We start from the raw sequence: 21,424 nt of genomic DNA on the forward strand, positions 1-21,424 counted from the left end.
ATCTTTACGGGCCGAAAATATGACTTAGTGCTGGAGGGATAGAAAATCAGGACCCATACAGGATACCAAGGTTCTGCAGTAGTTACCCAAGTATGCAGGAGATTATTAGTGAAAAGGAGACTCAGTACAGGGGGTAATGTTCATTACTTCATGAACATTAGGGTAATGTGCTAAAGACTATGTGGAGCTGAGAAAATTTACAGTGATGTTGGTGGGGCTCTTGAATATGCTTGCACCCTATTCCCAGGCGTGTAAGATAGCGGCATACAGAAATATTAGGGAATAGATAGAGTGAACAAATGCAAACTTTATCCCTTCAGGATGGATGAGACTAGAATTCCAATGTCACCTTTAAGGACTTTGTCGTCGTTCCCCATGTACGCTTGGATTTCCTCCGGATGCTCTGGTGTCTGGTGAAGAACAGTTAGTAGGTCATTGTAAATTGTCCTGTGATTAGGGTAGGGTTAAATAGATAGGCTGCTGAGTGGTGCAGCAAGGAAGGGCCTGTTCCGTGTTATATCTCTAATTAAAATAAAATATAATAGGAAAAACGTACATAAGCTTTAGGGTGAAAGGTAAAATATTGAAGGGAATCTTCTTCACTCAGAGGATGGTATGAGCTCCCAGCAGAAGTGATAGTTGTGGGTTCAGTTGTAACAGTTGAGTGAAGTTTGGGTAGGTACATGGATAGGAAAGGTTTGGAGGGGTATGGTCGATGGGACTAGGCAGAAGATCAGGTTGACATGGACAAGATAGGCCAAAGGGCCTGTTACTATGCTATAGGGCTCTATGGCTCTATAACTCACAATAGAGTTATGGATGAGATGTTACAAATAGATAGATAGATAGATACTTTATTCATCCCCATGGGGAAATTCAACATTTTTTCCAATGTCCCATACACTTATTGTAGCAAAACTAATTACATACAATACTTAACTCAGTAAAAATATGATATGCATCTAAAATCACCCTCTCAAAAAGCATTAATAATAGCTTTTAAAAAGTTCTTAAGTAGTTTACTTAAATACATTGAGTCCTAACCCCGGCACTTTAACATATCTTACTCCTGGCGGTTGAATTGTAAAGCCGAATGGCATTGGGGAGTATTGACCTCTTCATCCTGTCTGAGGAGCATTGCATCGATAGCAACCTGTCGCTGAAACTGCTTCTCTGTCTCTGGATGGTGCTATGTAGAGGATGTTCAGGGTTTTCCATAATTGACCGTAGCCTACTCAGCGCCCTTCGCTCTGCTACCGATGTTATACTCTCCAGTACTTTGCCAACGACAGAGCCCGCCTTCCTTACCAGCTTATTAAGATGTGAGGCGTCCCTCTTCTTAATGCTGCCTCCCCAACACGCCACCACAAAGAAGAGGGCGCTCTCCACAACTGACCTATAGAACATCTTCAGCATCTCACTACAGACATTGAATGACGCCAACCTTCTAAGGAAGTACAGTCGACTCTGTGCCTTCCTGCACAAGGCATCTGTGTTGGCAGTCCAGTCTGGCTTCTCGTCTAACTGTACTCCCAGATACTTGTAGGTCCTAACCTACTAATGTAATGTCTAATGTAGCAGACAGAATTACAAAGCACCACTGCTTTGCAGCTTTGCCTTGAGACAGACAGGGATCGCATCTCCAAAAACTTCTATGTCAGTTTTTAAATGCCTTAAGGTGTTCCGGGGTTGTAAAATGTACTATCCTGATGAAAATTCTTTCTTCCTATCAGATAGAAATTTTTGGTTTGCAGTATGTGTTGCTGAAGCTAAAATTGTGCGTTGGGAGTGAGCAAGTTATGGAAACTTGGTCTTCAATTTGGATCAGTGGTTTTTGACTTTATTTGAATTATCAATTGCTTAGAATTTTTTTTTTTGCCTTGCAGGGGATGAAGTTATAATAATTCAAGAAAGACTCGATAGTATAAAAGCTCGGTATGCTGAGGTTACCAACACCAGTGGTAAAGTCTTGAAGACCTTAGAACAGGCCCTGCAGCTTGCCACCAAGTTCCAGTCTGCTCATGACGTGTTGTCTACCTGGCTCGATAAGGTGGAGGCTGAACTGGCCACTTGTGCGTCTGAGGCACTTGCAGGAGAACAGCTGGCTCAGGTTCAGGAAAGGCAACAGGTGAGTGTTTCTTCACGTGTGTGTGTATACATGGATGAACATACATACCAGTTTTGTTTTATACTTCTACAATATAGATGCTAATTTTTTGGTACAAAATTATAACCGTTGCATCTGCATTTTTCCGTAATTACTCCATGCAATAGGGTTTTTCTCATCACAATAGTTAGCATTAATGAAGCTGTGCATGTAATATATTTATGTGTCTGAGGGTTTGAATCGTGCCAGTGTGTGGGAAAGAGTCAGAGTATTTTTTTACAATAAAAACATTTGCAGTAAATTGGCTTTTACAGCTGGTTTTGTTGTTGATGTGTTTGCCGTTGTCTGGGTAGGAAGTTTATTTATTGAAACGGCAATGCTGTGCCACTTTGGCAGAGAATGGATTGTTACTTTGCTTTGAATATAATCTCGAACCTCAAAGTCAAAGTAGATTTATAATCAGTACTGAATGTGTATGCTACCAGATACTATCCTGAGATTCATTTTACTGCGGGCATTCACACGAGAATAAAGAAATACAATGGAATCTATGAAAAATTGCACACAAAGACTGACAAACAACCAAGGTGCAAAGGAAGACAAACTGTGCAAATACCAAAAGATAAAAACAGTAAATAAATAATACTGAGAACATGAATTGTATTGATCCTTGAAAGGGAGTCGTTAGTGTTCAGTGATGAGTTCAGTGTTGAGGTGAGTGACATTATCCACGCTGATTCAGGAGCCTGATGAACCTGCTGGGTTGGGGCCAAAGACTCCTTTACATTCCTCCTGATGGCAGCGATGAGAAAGGAGGACTTATTTATTTGAGAGAACAGTGTTAGGCCAACAACAGGAACTTGCTCAAGCAATGAATGTTGACCTCTGTCTGACTCCTTTTTGTATTTAGCTTTGATGCCACTGACTAGAGCAGCTGTGGTATTGCACCCTCATTTTAAATTGTTTCTTCTAACTATAGCCCTGGGGTGCATAAAAAATGTTAATGCTTTGGAAATCTCCACTTGAGCTCTGTGTTGAGGGCAATAGCCATTGTTAATGAGTCAAAGTAATTGAGCGCATTTACAAGGAGTGTTGCCGCAAGAAAGCAGCATCCATCATCAAGAACAGCCCTCTCCCTCATCCCCCACCATCCAGGCCACACTCCCTTCTCACTGCAGCCATAAGAGAGAAGGTACGGGACTTGGGTCCCACACCACCAGGTTCAGGAACAGTTATTGCTCTACCACTATCAGGCTTCTGAACCATTGTGAATAACTTAACTCACCCCAACACTGAACTGATTCCACAACCTATGGACTCACTTTCTGCGACTCTGCAATTCATGTTCTCAATATTATTTTTCTTTATTTGCACAACTTGTCTTTTGCACGTTGGCTGATTGTCAGGCTGTTTATGTGCAATTTTTAAATATAAATTCTATTGAATTTCAATATTTTCCTGTAAATATTTGCAAGAAAATGTATCTCAGGGTAGTATATGGTAACATATACGTACTTTGATAATAAATTTACTTTGACTTTGAGTCTTTTCAACTTTAGGTTGTTTGTCACCATAACAAAATGGACACTCTATAAAATTATCACAATTGGATTGGTGAAAAATAATATTTTGAAGAAGGATGTTATATGCTATGTACTTATGTATATGTATGTCTATGTATATGCTAGCTTTTTGTATTGATTCTAGTTTTGAGTTAAGATGTATTTACTAAATTGGTAACATAGGCACAGATGCCTTGTGCAGGAAGGCACAGAGTCGACTGTACTTCCTAAGAAGGTTGGCGTCATTCAATGTCTGTAGTGAGATGCTGAAGATGTTCTATAGGTCAGTTGTGGAGAGCGCCCTCTTCTTTGTGGTGGCGTGTTGGGGAGGAAGCATTAAGAAGAGGGAAGCCTCACGTCTTAATAAGCTGGTAAGGAAGGCAGGCTCTGTCGTGGGCAAAGTACTGGAGAGTTTAACATCGGTAGCTGAGCGAAGGGCGCTGAGTAGGCTATGGTCAATTATGGATAACTCTGAACATCCTCTACATAGCACCATCCAGAGACAGAGAAGCAGTTTCAGCGACAGGTTACTATCGATGCAATACTCCTCAGACAGGATGAAGAGGTCAATACTCCCCAATGCCATTAGGCTTTACAATTCTACCGCCAGGACTTAAGAACTTTTTTTAAAAGCTATTATTAATGCTTTTTGAGATAGTGATTTAGATGCATATCATATTCTTTACTGAGTTAAGTATTGTATGTAATTAGTTTTGCTACAACAAGTGTATGGGACATTGGAAAAAAAGTTGAATTTCCCCATGGGGATGAATAAAGTATCTATCTATCTATCAATGCTAGAGGACTTCAGCAGGTCAGGTAGCCTATATGGAGAGGAATAAACAGTTGATTGTCCAGATAACGGGTCTCAGGGCCAAAGCATCGATTGTTCATTCAATGAAAACAGGTTTCTCAGAAACTAACCCACTCTAGGATGAGAGAGGGAGCAGATTAAGGGATCCCACCACTCTTTCAGTGCAAGGTCACGTTGCATAGAAATGCATCAGTGAGTGTTGAGTTAACAGCCTTTCTGTGCTGATCCCCAGGAGCTGAGGAAAGAGATGATGGAGTACAGGGTGAGTCTGGACACAGTCAATGAAGTCAGCAGTGCTCTGTTGGAACTTGTCCCATGGAGAGCGAGAGAAGGGCTCGACATTCTGGTGTCTGACGACAATGAGAGGTACCGGTCAGCAAGTGAGACCATAGCACAGAAGGTGGAAGAAGTAGACGCTGCTATACAGAGATCACAGCAGGTATGTCACACTGTCCTCTATCACATCAACGTGTCTCCATTCTTTCACAAATGGTGCTACTTTTGACGTGTAAAGTTCTCTTGCCTCATTATTCTCCAAGAACAAAGAAAACTCCTGGGGAAGATATAAATATGTTAGGCAAGCACTGCTTGATGTGGCTATGTGGTATTGGAAGCGGAAAGTGGAGCTAAATTGTTCATTGTTGAAACCGTCTGTCTGATCCATCAATTGTTCTACAGAGTTTCCAACAGTGCAGTAAATCCATCGCAAATCCTTTGCTATCAAAGAGCCCTTTAACCAACTAATAGCAGCTACACTGGGAGCTGTTTCACCTGCTCAAAGGTGGCGTGAGTTTGTTTTTAAAAAGAGGAACGTTAAACTATGAATGTCAGTCCATGTTAATTGAATAATTTTTATTCCTTTAAGAAAATTTCACCTCAAGATTCAGGATACTTTATTGTTATTCTTCACTACATGAGTGTAAAAGGGAATGAAATGATTGTTACTCTGGATTTGATGAAGCTTAAAAAGCACAATAAGCATAAAAATGCTATAAATGAAAATGTTAGAGTAATCCTGTAGAACACAATGTACAAGTAACTGTTGAATGTGGCCCTATATACACATAAGGTTAGCTTATATAGATAGAATAATTGCACACTCTGTGGCTACTTTATTAGGTACACTTGTACACCTGCTCATTAATGCAAATAACCTCATCAGTCAATCAATTGCTAGCAACTCAGTGCATAAAAGCATGCAGACATGGTCAAGAGGGTCAGTTGTTCAGACCAAACATCAGAATGGGGAAGAAATAAATGAATTTGACCATGGAATGACTGTAGGTGTTAGGGTGATTTGAGTATCTTAGAAATTGCTGATCTCGTGGGATTTTCACGCATAACTGTCTCTAGAGTTTATAGAGAATGGTGCGAAAAACAAGCATAGAGTGAGCAGCACTTCTGTGGGCAAAAATGCCTTGTTAATGACAGAGGTCAGAGGAGAATGGCCAGTTTGGTTTAAGCTGACAGGAAGGTGACAGTAACTCAAATAACCACGCGTTACAATGCAGGCGTGTAGAACAGCATCTCTGAACACACAACATCATGACCACTGAAGTGGATGGGCTACAGCAGCAGATGACCAGACACTCAGTGGCCACTTTATTAGTTACAGGAGGTAGCTAATAAAGTGCCCACTGATTGCATGTACTTAAGTAACAAATGTAAAGTGACTGATAAGAAGTGACGAAGTGACTTGGCAAGAGGAACTCTTCCAGGTAGCAGCAGGAGTGGGGAGGTCAAAATTATGGAGGTGGATAATGATTTACTGGAATAGTAGCAAGGAGGAACCACTAAATAACGGGTGGTTTCTCAAGCAGAAACGGGTAAAGGGTGATTTGACAGGGGTGTTTGTTTTCAGAGGATATGAGCAGAAACTAGTTACAATGGCTAATGCATTGGCCATGTGTATGAGGCAAATTTAAGCTGATTAGCGGAAAGGTTAAAAATCTACACAATGAGTTGTTATGATTTAGAAAGCACAGTTGAAAGGGCGGTGGTAATGAATTCAATAGGAATTTACAAAAGTGGATGTTGGGTAGCGGGGGGGGGGTAAGAATTTGCAGAGCTACAAAGAAAGAGTAAGGGTATGGGACTTGCAAAGGTGGAGGAATTCTGTGCCATTTGATGACAAGGATTTCCGCCAGTACTTCAAGGTTAGACATTTTGTTACAGTATCAAGAATCAAAAGTACTGAGGATGCAATCTGTAACAAAATTAAAAAATTCCAGAAGCTCTGTCCAAGTCAGGCAACATCTTTAGAGACAAACAGAGTCAATGTTTGAATGAGCCTTCATCAGAAGTGGAAAAATTACCAAATGAGCATCTGTTAAATTGCAGAGGGGTTGTGGGGTGGAAAGAACAAAAGGAATATTTGTGATCGGGTAGAGATCAAAGTTGGCTGGGTAACACATACATTGGCTGTTATCTAAGAGAGCTGTCTAGAGGATTATTGGACAATACCACATTGTACTTTACACCAAATACATGATCCCATTAATTTATAAGGTGGATTTCTAACCTTTACTGTATTGTTCAGACCATTCTGCAAGCTGATATTTCCAATCAGTATTGCGATGTGTTACAGTATAATCAAATTATTTGTTTGCACTGTCTGCGGGAATAGTTTGTGTATGTTACCAGAATGAGCCAACGGCAGATCAGCCAAATGGCAGTCCGTGTGACAGGAAGTCTGTTTGTGACAGTCATGTGTGTTGATTAAAATGTCTGTTCTCAGGCTGAAGTATGAAGCAGGAACTCTAAAAGGGATACTTGGTTCTTCAAAGCCCTGTTTTTCATTGATCATGAAGAAGTTTCAAAATCCATCTATTTGCAGTATTAATTTCTGCATATTCGTGGGCATGAGTGAGCATTATCACACAAACATAGAGTGTTTGTCCCTGTTCATGATCATTTAAACAGATTGTGCTCATTTTTATAGCTTTAGATGATGTGGGCTGCTCCCAGCATGTCCTTGGGTGTGCTGGCTGTTAATGCAAACAATGCATTTCACTGTGTACAAACAAGCTGGATGAACTCAGCAGGTCGGGCTGCATCCGTTGAAAAGAGCAGTCAGTCCTGACAAAGGGTCTCGGCCTGAAACATTGACTGCTCATTCAGCTTGTTTGTATGTGTTGATTTGACCACAGCATCTGCAGTGTATTTTTTGTTTACAATTCACTGTGTGTTTTGATGTACTTGTGATAAATATATCTGAATCTGCTCTTTGTAAAACATTCTCACTTTTAACTTTAAGGTGTTAAAGATAAATGATACAGTTCAAGTGGAAAGAGATTAGCTTTATTTCTCACTTGTACATTGAAACATACAGAGAAGTGCATTGTTTTTTTGCATCAAATTAAATCAGTGAGGATAATGCTGGTGGTAGCCTGCAAGTGTTGCCACACTCCAGGCGCCAATATAACAAGGCCACAACTCCCTAATCCTAACCCGTATGTCTTTGGAATGTAGGAGGAAACCCACAGGGTCATGGGGAGAACATAGACACTCTTTGTTGACAGTGGCAGAATTTGAATCCTGATCTTATAGGTGGTGCTTTAAAGTGTGCGGCCCCAGACGGATTTGTGTAAAAGGCTTATAGTGGCTGAGACCTAAATTACCTAAATAACAACTTTTACCTACACTGCTGCTCATTGCTGTTCAGCATGAAATCTTCCCTTTCGAAACTTACCATTTGCCTGACTCTCACAAGAAGCAAACTTGGGAAGCAAGTCACCCGCGAATACCAGTCTTCACATGAGCATGCTTTTTGTTTTACGATGGTATCTATCTGATTGTCAAAATGACGAATTTCTTGCAATGTGAGCTGTTGCTTTGATCTCCTTTGCTTTGAGGTTTAGAATTATTGTCAATAACGCACCAAGGCTAGAACTCTCTTACTAGTGAAGACCAAGTTCCATCTGTTACCTTGCTGGAAATGCAAGGCCTTTCATGTTTTTACTGGGTTTTTAATGGGCTCTTCATTTCCTGCTGCATCAATATGTGACTAACTTTCACATCAAAGCAAGATTGATAATACTACAAAGATGACTGCAGATAAACTATAATCAGGGTCAGATCCATGATATTTGGAAATGTTAATATATTCTACAGTAGTAAATAAAACCCTCAAATGCATTTGAACTTTATCTGCTTTAGCATCCATTTTTGCCTGTTAGTAGGACCATCATCAGTCTTTGGTGATATGAATGGTTTGTAGATTGTCTAGCCCATAGGCAGCATGATAGCATAGTGGTTAGCTCAACACGTTACAGCAGCGGCGACCACAGACCTGGGTTCAATTTTTGCTGCTGTCTGTAAGGAGTTTGTATGTTCTCCTTGTGCCTGCGTAGGTTTCCTCCAGCTGCTCTGCTGTCTTTCCATATACCAAAGACGTACGGTTAGGGTTAGAGTTACTGAATTACAGGATGCTACGTTGGTGATAATTGCAAGCTGACCCAGCACAATCCTTGGACTGTGTTGGTCGTTGATGCAAATAATAAATTTCACTGTATGTTTTGATGTACACGTGACAAATAAAGCTAATTTTAATTCTAATTTTAAAATCTGTTCATATTACTAAAGATGTAGGGGTTTAAATTTAGAGTGTACCTGTATGTAAAGGCAATAGAGCATGAAGCTGGTATCAGTTTACTCTCACGTGTTTTGAGAGAGCACAAATGCAGATACGAGGAGGTTGCTGGAACATGTGATGAGCACTGAACTCAGAGCTGGCACTATAAGTAATGTTAGTGGTGCTCGATACATAGCTGCACACTGATAGTACATGAATTTGTGGCTTGTGATGCAAACTGAGGAAGAGGAATGGGTGAATAAGAGGGTCATCAAGCCAAGATGAAGTTCTAATTCATTGTCATTAAGCCGTATACATGTATACCGCCAAATAAAACGGTGCACCCCAGACCAAGGTGCACAATACAGTACTTACAACTCACACACAACACAAAGTAATTGAATTGACTTTAGTTCTTACATCCTTCACATACGTGACGAGTAAAAATCTTTACATTACATCTCCAATATTGCCTCAAATAAATTCACAAATAAAATATGTTCTAGAAGATTGAGATTTAGCATAAGGTACATTCATGACACAAGTCAAAAAGTAAACAGTATAATGCTAATGGTAAACATAAGTAATGAGATCTGGGTGGTAGCAGGGAGTTCAGTAGTGTCACAGGCTGGGGGAAAGATCTCATCCTAACAGAACCTAAAGAACAATTGGAGTTGGGAGCTTAATATCCAAGGATACACAATCTATCGAAAGGACAGGCAGGTAGGCAGAAGAGGAGGAGTGGCTCTATTGGTAAGGAAATGAAAACAAAGATTTAGAAAGAAGTGGCATAGGACTGAAAGATGAGAAACCTTGTGGTATGAAGACCCTAATGCAAGTTATTTGCGTGTCTTCAAACAGTAGCTAGGACAATCTACAAATTACAGTGGGAGACAGAAAAAAAACGTGTCGAAAAGGCAATGTTACATCAGTCATGGGAGATTCCAATATGCAGATAGATTGGGGAAATCAAGTTGATGCTGGATCGAGAGAGAGTGAATTTGTTGAATGCCTCCGAGATGGTTTTTTGGAGCAGCTTGTGGTTGAGCCCACTAGGGGATCAGCAATTCTGGATTAGATGTTGGGTGAAAACTGGATATGATTAGGGAGCCTTAAGGTAAAGGAATCATTAGGAAACAATAATCATAATATGATAGAATTCACCCTGCAATTTGAGAAGGAGAAGATATGGTCAGATGTGTCAGTATTACAGTGGAGTAAAGGGAAGTACGCAGAGGCATGAGAGGGAAGCTGGTCCAAGCTGTTTGGAAGGCGACACTAGCAGGGATGACGGAAGAACAGCAATGGCTAGAGTTTCTGTGAGCAACTTAGAAGGCCCAGAATAGATGCATCCCAAGAATGAAGGATTATGCAACAAGGAAAGTCAAAGACAACATTAAAAGCAAAAGGGACGGCATATAATATAGCTAAAATTTAGTGGGAAGTTAGAGGATTCAGAAGCTTTTAAGAATTAACAGAAGGCAACCAAAAAAAGGAGAGAAAAAATAAATATGATGGTAAGCTAGCCAATAACATAAAAGAGGATACCAAAAGTTTTATTTCAGATTTATAAAGAGTATTGGACAACTGGGAAGTAATGCTGGAGAGATAGTAACAGGAGACAAAGAAATGGTGGATGAACTGATTAAATATTTTGTATCAGTCTCCACTGTGAAAGGCATTAGCAGTATGCCGGAAGTTCAAGAGTGTCAAGAGGCAGAAGTGAGTGCAGTTGCTATTACTAGGGAGGTGGTGCTTGGGAAGCTGAAAGGTCTGAAGGTAGATAAGTCACCTGTACCTGATAGGCTACACCCCAGGGTTCTAAAAGAGGTGGCTGAAGAGATTGTGGAGGGATTAGTAATGATCTTTCAAGAATCGATAGATTCTGGCATGGTTATGGAGGACTGGAAAATTGTAAATGTCACTCCACTCTTCAAGAAGGGAGAGAGGCAGAAGAGAGGAAATTATAGGCCAGTTAGTCTGGCCTCAGTGGTTGAAGAAGATGATAGAATCAATTGTTAAGGAAGTAGTTTCCAGGTGCTTGGAGGCTCATGAAAAGAAAGGCATGGTTTCCTCAAGAAAAATCTTGCCTGACAAATCTGTTGGAATTCTTTGAAAAAATAACAAGCAGGATAGACAAAGGAGAATCGGTGGATATTTTGTACTTGGATTTTCAGAAAGCCTTTGACAGGTGCTGCCCATGAGACTGCTAAATAAGATAAGAGTATTTCAGGAAACATACTAGCATGGATAAAGCATTGGCAGGAGGTAAAGAGTGGGAATAAAGGGATCCTTTTCAGATTGGCTGGTGGTGTTCTGCAGGGGTCGGTGTTGGGACCAGTTCTTTTTACGTTGCATGTCAATAACTTGGATGATGAAATTGATGGCTTTGTGGCCAAGTTTGTGGGTGATATGAATCTAGATGGAGGAAGCAAAAGAATTTAGAAGCGGAAGATTAAGAGAATGGGCAAAGAGCTGGCAGATAGAATACTGTGTGGGGAAGTGCTTGGCCCTAAATTTTGGTAGAAGAAATGAAAGCATAGACTATTTTCTGAATGGGGAGATATTCAAAAATCCGAGTTGCTAAGGAATTTGGGAGTCCTCTTGCAGGAGGTTAACTTGCAAGTTGAATCGATAGTGAAGAAAGCAAATGCAATGTTAGCATTCATTTCAAGAAAACTAGAATATAAAAGCAAGGTTGCAATGCTGAGGCTGTATATGGCACTGGTGAGTTCTCACTTGGAGTATTGTGAGCAGGTTTGGGCCCTGTATACAAGAAAGGATGTTTTGAGCAGATTCACAAGAATAATTCTGAGAATTAAAGGTTTGTCATATGAGCACCAATTGAAGGCTCTGGGCCTGTTATTGCTGGAATTTAGAAGAATGGTGGGGGGGGGGGGGGGGGGATCTCATTGAATGTTCAAAGGCCTAGATAGAGTGGATGTGAAGAGGATGTTTCCTTTGGTGGAGGAGTCTAGGACCAGAGGGCACAGCCTCAAAATAGAGTGATGTCTATTCAGAGCAGAGATGAGGAGGAATTTTTTAGCCAGAAGTTGGTGAGTCTGTGGAATTGATTACAACAGGCGACAGTGGAGAATGGGTCCATGGTGCTTTTAAGGTGGAAGTTGATAGGTTCTTGATAGTCAGGGCATGAAAGGTTATGGGGAGAAGGCAGGAGAATGGGGTTGAGGGGGAAATGAATCAGCCATGATGAAATGGTGGAGGAGACTCGTTAGACTAAATGGCCTAATTCTGCTGGTAAGTCTTATGGTTTTTTGACTGATAGTAGGGGGCCAAAGAGATTGTGGGATGGATGGGAGACATCACTGACAACACTAAGGGCCCTGTGTACGCAGCGCTCTGGATAAATATCATAGATGGGTAGAAGAAAGATCCTCTCATCAGTCTTCAGAATCCTTTGTAGGGTCTTCAGTCAAACGTCTTTTGCTAGTCCTATACCTAATTCTCGTACCAGAATCTCGGTAATGAGGAGGATTTGCACCAAAGCCATGGAACTGATTAATTTTTTAAAGAGGTTGGAGGGAATTGGAAGACAGTTGGCAAAAAACGGGGTAGGAGCACTAGCTATGATTCAAGGAGCCAGCAGTAAGATAATGAAATGAGCCATCAACAATCTGCAAGAATCTGATTTTCTGACTAAACACCGTTACCTCAACTGGCATTCAGAAATCCTTCCCAGAATGAGTCAGTTGTAAGAAGGGCCATTGCATTTTGGCGCTCTCATTGACTAAGCACCATGGATGTGGAGAGCATGTTTCCAATAGTGGGAGAGCCTAGGAGCAGAGGGCACAGCCTCAGAATAGAGGGACAACCCTTTAGAACAGAGCTGAGGAGGAATTTCTCTAGCCAGATGGTGTTGAATCTGTGGGATTTATTGCCACAGACCGTTGTGGTGGCCAAATTATTGGATATAATTAAAGCAGAGATTGATAAGTTCTGTATTAGCAAAGGAGTCAAAGGTTATGGGAAAAAGGCAGGAGAATAGGATTGAGAGGGATAATAAATCAGCTGTGATAGATTGACAGGACAGACTCAGTAGACCAAATTGTCTAATTCTGCTCTTATGTCTTATGGTCTTTCATTGTCTGAGTAAGCGTGAACAACATGAACACATTTAGTAAGCTGTTTAGTTCTGACAATTTTGTGTTGTTTTCTTGTTTTTTTATTAGTAAAGATATTTTATTCCATGAACTAATGGTGCCATCTATATGTAATGCTGAGTGAGCTGGGTACCAGGGTCCCTGAATGATGCCTTGTGTGAACTTTTAGTTCAAAATAGAACCAAAATGGAGCAAAACACATTCTATTTTTTTTTTATTATTATTTCAGTCTAGACATTTAGAGTTGGAGTTACAAAGGTCACCCTGCCTTAATATGAGTAAGATGTCACTTTCCAACTCTTGTAGGATCGACTGACCGCTCAATAAGTTAGCAAAGCCTGTCTGATCCAAGAATAAACTTGGCCTGCGTTCTTAAAATTTTCCAGAGTGGTATTTATTCTGGGATCTTGTAACATTTCAAAAACCACTTTTAAAAGTTTTGAGTGTTTTGTATTTCAAGATTGTAAAGGAGAATGAAATGATTGTTGCTCTGGATCTGATGCAGCATAAAAACAAAAGCATAAAGAACGAATAAAACACAACAAATAGAAATACATAAGACTAGCTTAGACTGATACATAGACTGATTGTATTTGCATCAAGTGACGCTAGGTATAGGGATATTTGTACAGAAGCCGGCTCTGACAACCCCAGTTTCATTTTTGCTTAAATACACGATGATTTTTATTTGAAGAATTCTTAAACCTTCAGTAAAAAGATAACACAGATTTGGATATGATTATCATAAAGGTGGGGAGAGGGGGTTTACAATTGTTTACAGTGGATTCATTAATGATGGCATAAATTCTAAGTCTGAAACCAGACATTACAAATTCTCAGCAAATTGCCGGTAGATCAATGTATGAGTGATGTTAAACTAGATGTTAAACCTGTAGATTATCACTGACCCTGGGACTGCAAATAACATTGTTTAACCAAGAAAATGGGCTTTCATTTCTGTGACTCCTGTCATTATCTTGATATGTTAAAGGAGGGAGAAATAGCATGAAGAAAGTCCCTTTGGCCCAGAGGGTCTGCACCAGCCATCAGTCATCCACTTGCTGCACAAATCACTCTCTCACCTAGAGGGGGTCAGTTGTGCTGTGAGGATTACATTCCTTGACTTCTCTAGTGCCTTTAACACCATCCAGCCCAAGATCTTAAGGCACAAACTAACTGAGATGGGAGTAGACTCTCACATGGTGGATTGGATAGTGGACTACTTGACAGATAGACCTCAGTATGTGCGGTTGGGAGACTGTAGGTCTGACACGGTGGTCAGCAGCACAGGGGCGCCGCAGGGAACCGTACTCTCTCCGGTCCTGTTCACCCTGTACACATCAGACTTCCAATATAACTCGGAGTCCTGCCATGTACAGAAGTTCGCTGATGACACGGCCATAGTGGGGTGTGTCAGGAATGGACAGGAGGAGGAGTATAGGAAACTGATACAGGACTTTGTGATATGGTGCAACTCAAACTACCTGCGTCTCAATATCACCAAGACCAAGGAGATGGTGGTGGACTTTAGGAGATCTAGGCCTCATATGGAGCCAGTGATCATTAATGGAGAATATGTGGAGCAGGTTAAGACCTACAAGTATCTGGGAGTACAGTTAGACGAGAAGCTAGACTGGACTGCCAACACAGATGCCTTGTGCAGGAAGGCACAGAGTCGACTGTACTTCCTAAGAAGGTTGGCGTTATTCAATGTCTGTAGTGAGATGCTGAAGATGTTCTATAGGTCAGTTGTGGAGAGCGCCCTCTTCTTTGTGGTGGCGTGTTGGGGAGGAAGCGTTAAGAAGAGGGACGCCTCACGTCTTAATAAGCTGGTAAGGAAGGCGGGCTCTGTCGTGGGCAAAGTACTCGAGAGTTTAACATCGGTAGCTGAGCGAAGGGCGCTGAGTAGGCTACGGTCAATTATGGATAACTCTGAACATCCTCTACATAGCACCATCCAGAGACAGAGAAGCAGTTTCAGCGACAGGTTACTATCGATGCAATGCTCCTCAGACAGGATGAAGAGGTCAATACTCCCCAATGCCATTAGGCTTTACAATTCTACCGCCAGGACTTAAGAACTTTTTAAAAGCTATTAGTAATGCTTTTTGAGATAGTGATTTAGATGCATATCATATTTTTTACTGAGTTAAGTATTGTATGTAATTAGTTTTGCTACAACAAGTGTATGGGACATTGGAAAAAAAGTTGAATTTCCCCATGGGGATGAATAAAGTATCTATCTATCTATCTATCTATCATTAATCCCTTTTTTTATTCTCCCCTCGTTCTCCTCAACTCCGATCCGACTGTGCCAGTCACCAAAGCACTAGGGGCGATTTACAGCAATCAATCAGCCTATCATCTGACATGTCTTTGGGATGTGGGAGTAAACTGGAGTAGCTGTTAAAAGCCCTTGCTGTTTGAGGGAAGATGTTCAAACTCCACACAGACAGCAGCTGAGAACAGGATTGAACTTGGACCTTTATGGCATTGTGAGGCAGCCGCTCCACTAGCTTTTTCAAGTGCTTCACAGCCAGTGAGCTATTGTGTGGTCACTACTGCAGGGAAATTGAGGAGCCTAATACATAACAGATGACCTTTTATTATTAAACAAGATCAAAATATATTTTTGTTTAACTATTTATACATTACAATATAAATACAACACTGAACTGAGTCATGTCATCTGCAGAAATTCTCTGATGACTCAGCAATAGTTGGGTGTGTAAAGGGAGGATGGAAGGGTAAATACAGGACCCTGGTGGAGGACTTTGCCAAATGGTGCTAGCTGAATCAACTGCATCTTAACATCAGTAGGAGAAAGGAGATGGTGATGGACTTTAGGAAGACTAATCCTGCATTGCTCCCTGTTACTATTGATAGTGAGGACCTGGGGGTTGCACCTGGATGACAGACTTGAGTGGAGCACCAGCCTAGAGTCTGTGTACAAGAAGGGCCAGAGTCACCTTTTCTTCCTGAGGAGACTGAGGTCCTTTGGATAATGCAGGCTTCTCCTTCACATGTTCTACAAGTCTTTTGTCACCAGTACAATCTTCTATACGGTGGTGTGCTGGGGCAATGGTATCAATATGGGTGATGCCAACAGGCTCAATAAACTGATTAGAAAGACTGGTTCTGTTATAGGAGTCAAGCTGGACATACTGGAGGCTGTGATAGAACAAAGGATCCTATGGAAAATCCTGGCAATTCTGGACAATGTTTCTCACGCTCTGCATGCCGCCTTGGCTGAGCAGAGGAGCACTTTTAGTGATAGACTAAGACAACTACACTGCTCCAAAGAGTGCTATATGAGGTCATTCTTACCCTCAACCATTAGGCTCTATAATGAGTCAACCTATTGCCAGGGAAGTGATGACCCCCCTCCTTTTAGACTGTTTGAGGTCACTTATTTTTTATTCTTTCTTTCTTCTATTCAAATATTTGTATATCTGTGCACTCGTAATGCTACTGTGATTTTTTTTTTGGATCAATAAAGTATCCATGTATCTAAATAATATAATATTGCTTTTATATACTATATAATTGGAATGTCCAGGTGTTTTGTTAGGCAGATTATAATGCAAATTATATTTTTACTTTCTAACATGTTGAATTATTAAGGCATTAATATGAGGGGAAGGGTAAATAGGGACATATTTTCATAAAACATGGCCTGAATTATTAGTGGGAAATTACAGAGATTACAAGCTAATTATTTCTGAAATGGATATTTATCACTGCTTCCGTAATCAGTACCTTGGAGCTACTGGAAGCAATTATAGTACCTCCTGTAATATGTTGCCTCTTTACAAGCTGAACTGCATGCAGATTTGTACAAGATCGTGTATTTTGTGTGGGAATGCCAGCACGGTTCTGTTGTGTGTTGCCATGTTAGGGGTGGTAGTGATCCCATGGTGAAACTCTGTGTTTTTGTGGGTTTCACATGAAGTTTCTGAATGTTAGCATTCATTTCTAGAGAACTAGAGCTTAAAAGCAAGGATGTAATGCTGAGGTTTTATCAGGCTTTGATCAAGCCACACTTGGAGTATTGTGAACAGTTTTGGGCGCCTTATCTAAGAAAGATTGTGCTGGCATTGGAGAGGGTCCAGAAGAGGGTAATGTGAAAAATCCCTGGAATGAAAGTGTTAATGTAATAGTTGATGACTGTGGGCCTCGTTAGAGTTTAGAAAAGTGAGGGGAGATCTCATTGAAACCTGTAGAATATTGAATGGCCTAGATAGTGACGTAGAAAGGTGTCTAGGACAAGGCAGCGCAGCCTCAGAATATAAGCATGCCCATCTAGAACAGAGGTGACGAATTTCTTCAGTCAGAAGCTGATGAATTTATGGAATTTATTGTCATGGACAACTATGGAGGCAAAGTCATTCGGGATATTGTATTTAAGGCAGAAGTTGAAAAGTTTTCCATTAGTAAGGGCATCAAAGATTACAGGGAGAAGTCAGGAGAATGTGGTTGAGAGGAATAATCAATAAGCCATGAAGGAACAGTGGAGCAGACTCGATGGGCCATACAGCCTAATTCTGCTGTTGTGTCTTAAGGTAACACCACAGGAGAAGAGGATTTCAGAGGCTCAAGTTAGTGCAGAGTTCCTGAATGAGTTGTGAGAAATTAGCAATCAGAATTGCGGATCACTTAAAAGGGACAATGTGGTTGGGGTAGAGGGCTGTGAGGGGAAATGTCGGGTCAGTATTCACACTGTTGGAGCTGGTGCTGGTATTCTGTTTGCCAGCTCAGCAGTGGCCCAGAGAGCGAGTCACCCAGGCGTAGCAGGAGTATAAACCTCGCAAAATGTGAGGCAGCGATGAACTAGAGAGCCACAACTTCCCTCCTTTTAGATTATTTGTCACATGTACATCGAAACATACTGTAAAAAGTGTCATTTGTGACAACTGTGTGCTGGGGACAGCCTGCAAGTGTTGCCATAGTTCCGGTGCCAACATAGTATGTCCACAATTTACTTAACCCTAATCTGTAAATCTTTGGAATTTGGGCAGAAAGCGGAGCACAGGGGAGTGTACAAACTCCTGATAGACAGTGGTGAAATTGAATGCATATTGCTAATGCAGTAAGACTAACTGCTACACTGCCATGCTGCGCGTTACTCTAAACATCGCTTCTTGATAGCTAGAGTAGCACGACTACAATCTTCTCTGCACCAAGGCCAGATCAATGGTGCAGTTGGTACAACAGCGCTAGTGACCGATTTCAGTTCTATTGGCGTGGAGTTTGCAAGTTCTCTCTATGACCATGCATGTTTCTCCCAGGTGCCCCAGTTTCCCAAGATGTGCAGATTAATTGACCTCTGTAAATTACCTCTGAATATGTAGGCAGAACTTGGGGGGAGCTTGGTGCCATAAGATATAGGTACAAAACTCAGCCATACAGCCCATCAAGTCTGCTCCTCCATTCTATTATGGCTGATTTATTATCCCTATCAACCCCATTCTCCTGCCTTCATCCCATAGCCTTTGATGCCCTGACTAATCAAGACCCTATCACCTCTGCTTTAAAAACACCCAATAACTTGGCCTCCACAGCCATCTGTGGCAATGAATCCCACTGATTCACTGCCCTCTGGCTAAAGAAATTCCTCCTTATCTTTGTCCTAAATAGAAGTCCCTCTATTCTGAGGATGTACCCTCTATTCCAGACTCACCCACTATAGGAAACATCTGCTCCACATACACTCTATCTAGGCCTTTTAAAATTCGATAGGTTTCAATGATTCTTCTCAACTCTAGCTGATACAGGTCCAGAGCCATCAAATGCCTCTCAAACATTAACCCTTTCGTTTTTGGAATTATTCATGTGAACCTCCTGTGGACCCTCTGCAACGCCAGCACACGTGGGAGTGGAGGGTTGAGTATCCCAGAAATTGCAGATCTCCTGGGGTTGTCATGCACACCAGGCTCTGGAATTTAGAGAGAATGTTGTGATAAAAAACAACAACTGCGTGGCAGTTCTGTGGGTGAAAATGCCGTGTTAATGGGAGAGTTCAGAGGAGAACGAGACCGTTTCAAGCTGACAGGAAGGCAACAGTCTCAAATAAGCATGCATTACAACAGAGGCGTGCAGAAGAGCATCTCTGAAAGCACAACTCATCGAACCTTGGCCACTAACATGCACTCGGTGGGCACTTTATTAGTTCAGGAGGTACATAAAGAAGTAGTCATGGATTATTGTTTGTTCGTGGCAATGGTTCATAAAAATTATAAGTTACAATAAAAGTATGGAAAACATCAATGAATAGTGTAAAAATAACAAAGTAGTATTCATGGTGAAACAGTATGGATTGTTCAGGAATCTGTTCCTAAAACTTGAGTCTATGTCTTCAGGTTCCTGTACTTCCTCCCCAGTGGTCGTGATGAGAAGAGGGCATGGCCTGGATAATGAGGTCTTTCATCACGGCATTGCTGGAATTTAGGGAGATAAAATAGGATTAGTGTAAATAGGCGGTTGATGGTTAGCATTGACATAATGGGCCAAAAGGCCTGTTTCATTGCAGTGCAGCTATATAATTTCTGTATAAGTCATAGAAATATATACAGTGCACATTCCCCTTAATGCCACTGCCCACAGATAGGTAATCATTCCCCTTTCGGAGGCTAAGAGTACAGGGGCAAGTGGGGTAAGATTATGATGTATATAATATATATGGGGTGCCACTGGTGTGTAGCGGTCAGTGTGACACCATTACAGCTTGGGGTGTTTGCTATCTGTAAGGAGTTTGTACGTTCTCCCCATGAACCATGTGCTTTCCCCAGGTGCTCTGGTTTCCTCCCACAAGACAAACAGGTCAGTAGGTTAATTGACTATTATAAATTATCCTGTGATTAGGCTAGTGATTTGCTGGGTGGTATAGCTCATTGGGTTGGGAGAGCCCGTTCTGCTCTGCATGCCTGAATGAATGAATAATTATAAAATAAAATCTTATATACATAAAATAAACACACACACACACACACACACACACACACACACACACACACACACACACACACACACACACACACACACACACACACACACACACACACACACACACACACACACACACACACACACACACACACACACACACACACACACACACACACACACACACACACACACACACACACACACACACACACCCCACCTTTCTCCCGACCCTCTTGGACAATCAAAGCTTTTTCAATAGATCCTGTGGAAGAAGTGTTAGGTGATGGATGACTGCAGTCTGCCCTGGTGCAGCAGGAGAAACGTTGATGTTGGTCAAGGGGAGAGATAACCAGCTTCGTGTCCTTTGGCTACAAGTGGCTGCCTGCACTGGGCCAAGGACCTGGAAGCATTTGCTCCTTTTAGAGAATGGCTGATGTGAAACCTGCTTGATGTTGTATTGGGTGTGGGAGTTGGAAGACTCCATTCCATGACTTGACTCCCTGTCCTTCCTTCTTATCAGTTTGAGCAAAGAGCAGATGCAGAGATTGCCTGGATCGCAGAAACAGAGAGGAAGTTGAGATCACTTGGCGACATAAGGCTTGAGCAAGACCAGACTTCTGCTGAACTGCAAGTTCAAAAGGTAACACAGTGTGCTTGACGGCCAATGTCTGTGTGTGATTACAGTATAATGGCGGGTCCATTATGATCGTATGTAAAAGAGGCACTGTTTCTCAAGATGACCATCCAGTTTGTTGCAACAGCACCTATTTCCTGACGAGTGAGACCTTGCTTATAGTACTCAGGCCTTTCCTCTGTACATCTGTACTCTGAGATGTAAACACTTGTCAAAAGCATGAATACTTGGGACTGCTCCGCATTTGCAGTGCTGGCTGTGTGCCATTGCAGTTAGTGCAGCTGGGAGTAATGCTGCTCAGAATATATTCATCTGATGGTGTGCACTGAGGGGCCAACATTTCAGGGCAGCAAAGGTCGTGCTCATTCATTCCTCATGTTCAGGAGCAGTTCCAGAACAAGGTTCAGGAATAGCCATCGGACTTTTGAACCATAACTTCACTCACCTCAACTCTGAGCTGATTCCACAGCCTACGGGCTCACTTTCAAGGAGTCTATGACTCATGTTCTCGGTATTATTTATCTGTCAGTTTGTTTAATTATTTTTGTGTTTTACACAATTTGAATTCTTTTTCTCAGTGATTGTTTGCCAGTCTTTGTGAGTAGTTTTTCATTGATTCTTTTGTATTTCGTTGATTTTATTGTATTTTTTGTGAATGCCTGCAAGAA

General features: G+C 41.4%; 1 protein-coding gene across 6 annotated transcripts in view; it reads left to right on the forward strand.

Annotated features, from left to right (window-relative positions):
- dst (dystonin) overlaps window positions 1-21,424 on the forward strand; it is a 579,575-nt gene that overhangs the window by 461,082 nt on the left and 97,069 nt on the right. For all 6 annotated transcript variants that reach the window (XM_073056532.1, XM_073056533.1, XM_073056534.1 and 3 more), the window contains 3 exons: window positions 1,887-2,128; window positions 4,716-4,922; window positions 20,643-20,762. In XM_073056532.1, the coding sequence (XP_072912633.1) occupies window positions 1,887-2,128; window positions 4,716-4,922; window positions 20,643-20,762 (569 nt within the window). The remainder of the gene's footprint in view (window positions 1-1,886; window positions 2,129-4,715; window positions 4,923-20,642; window positions 20,763-21,424) is intronic.

Source organism: Hemitrygon akajei, chromosome 9 (genome assembly GCF_048418815.1).
Source record: "Hemitrygon akajei chromosome 9, sHemAka1.3, whole genome shotgun sequence".
Lineage (NCBI taxonomy): Eukaryota > Metazoa > Chordata > Chondrichthyes > Myliobatiformes > Dasyatidae > Hemitrygon > Hemitrygon akajei.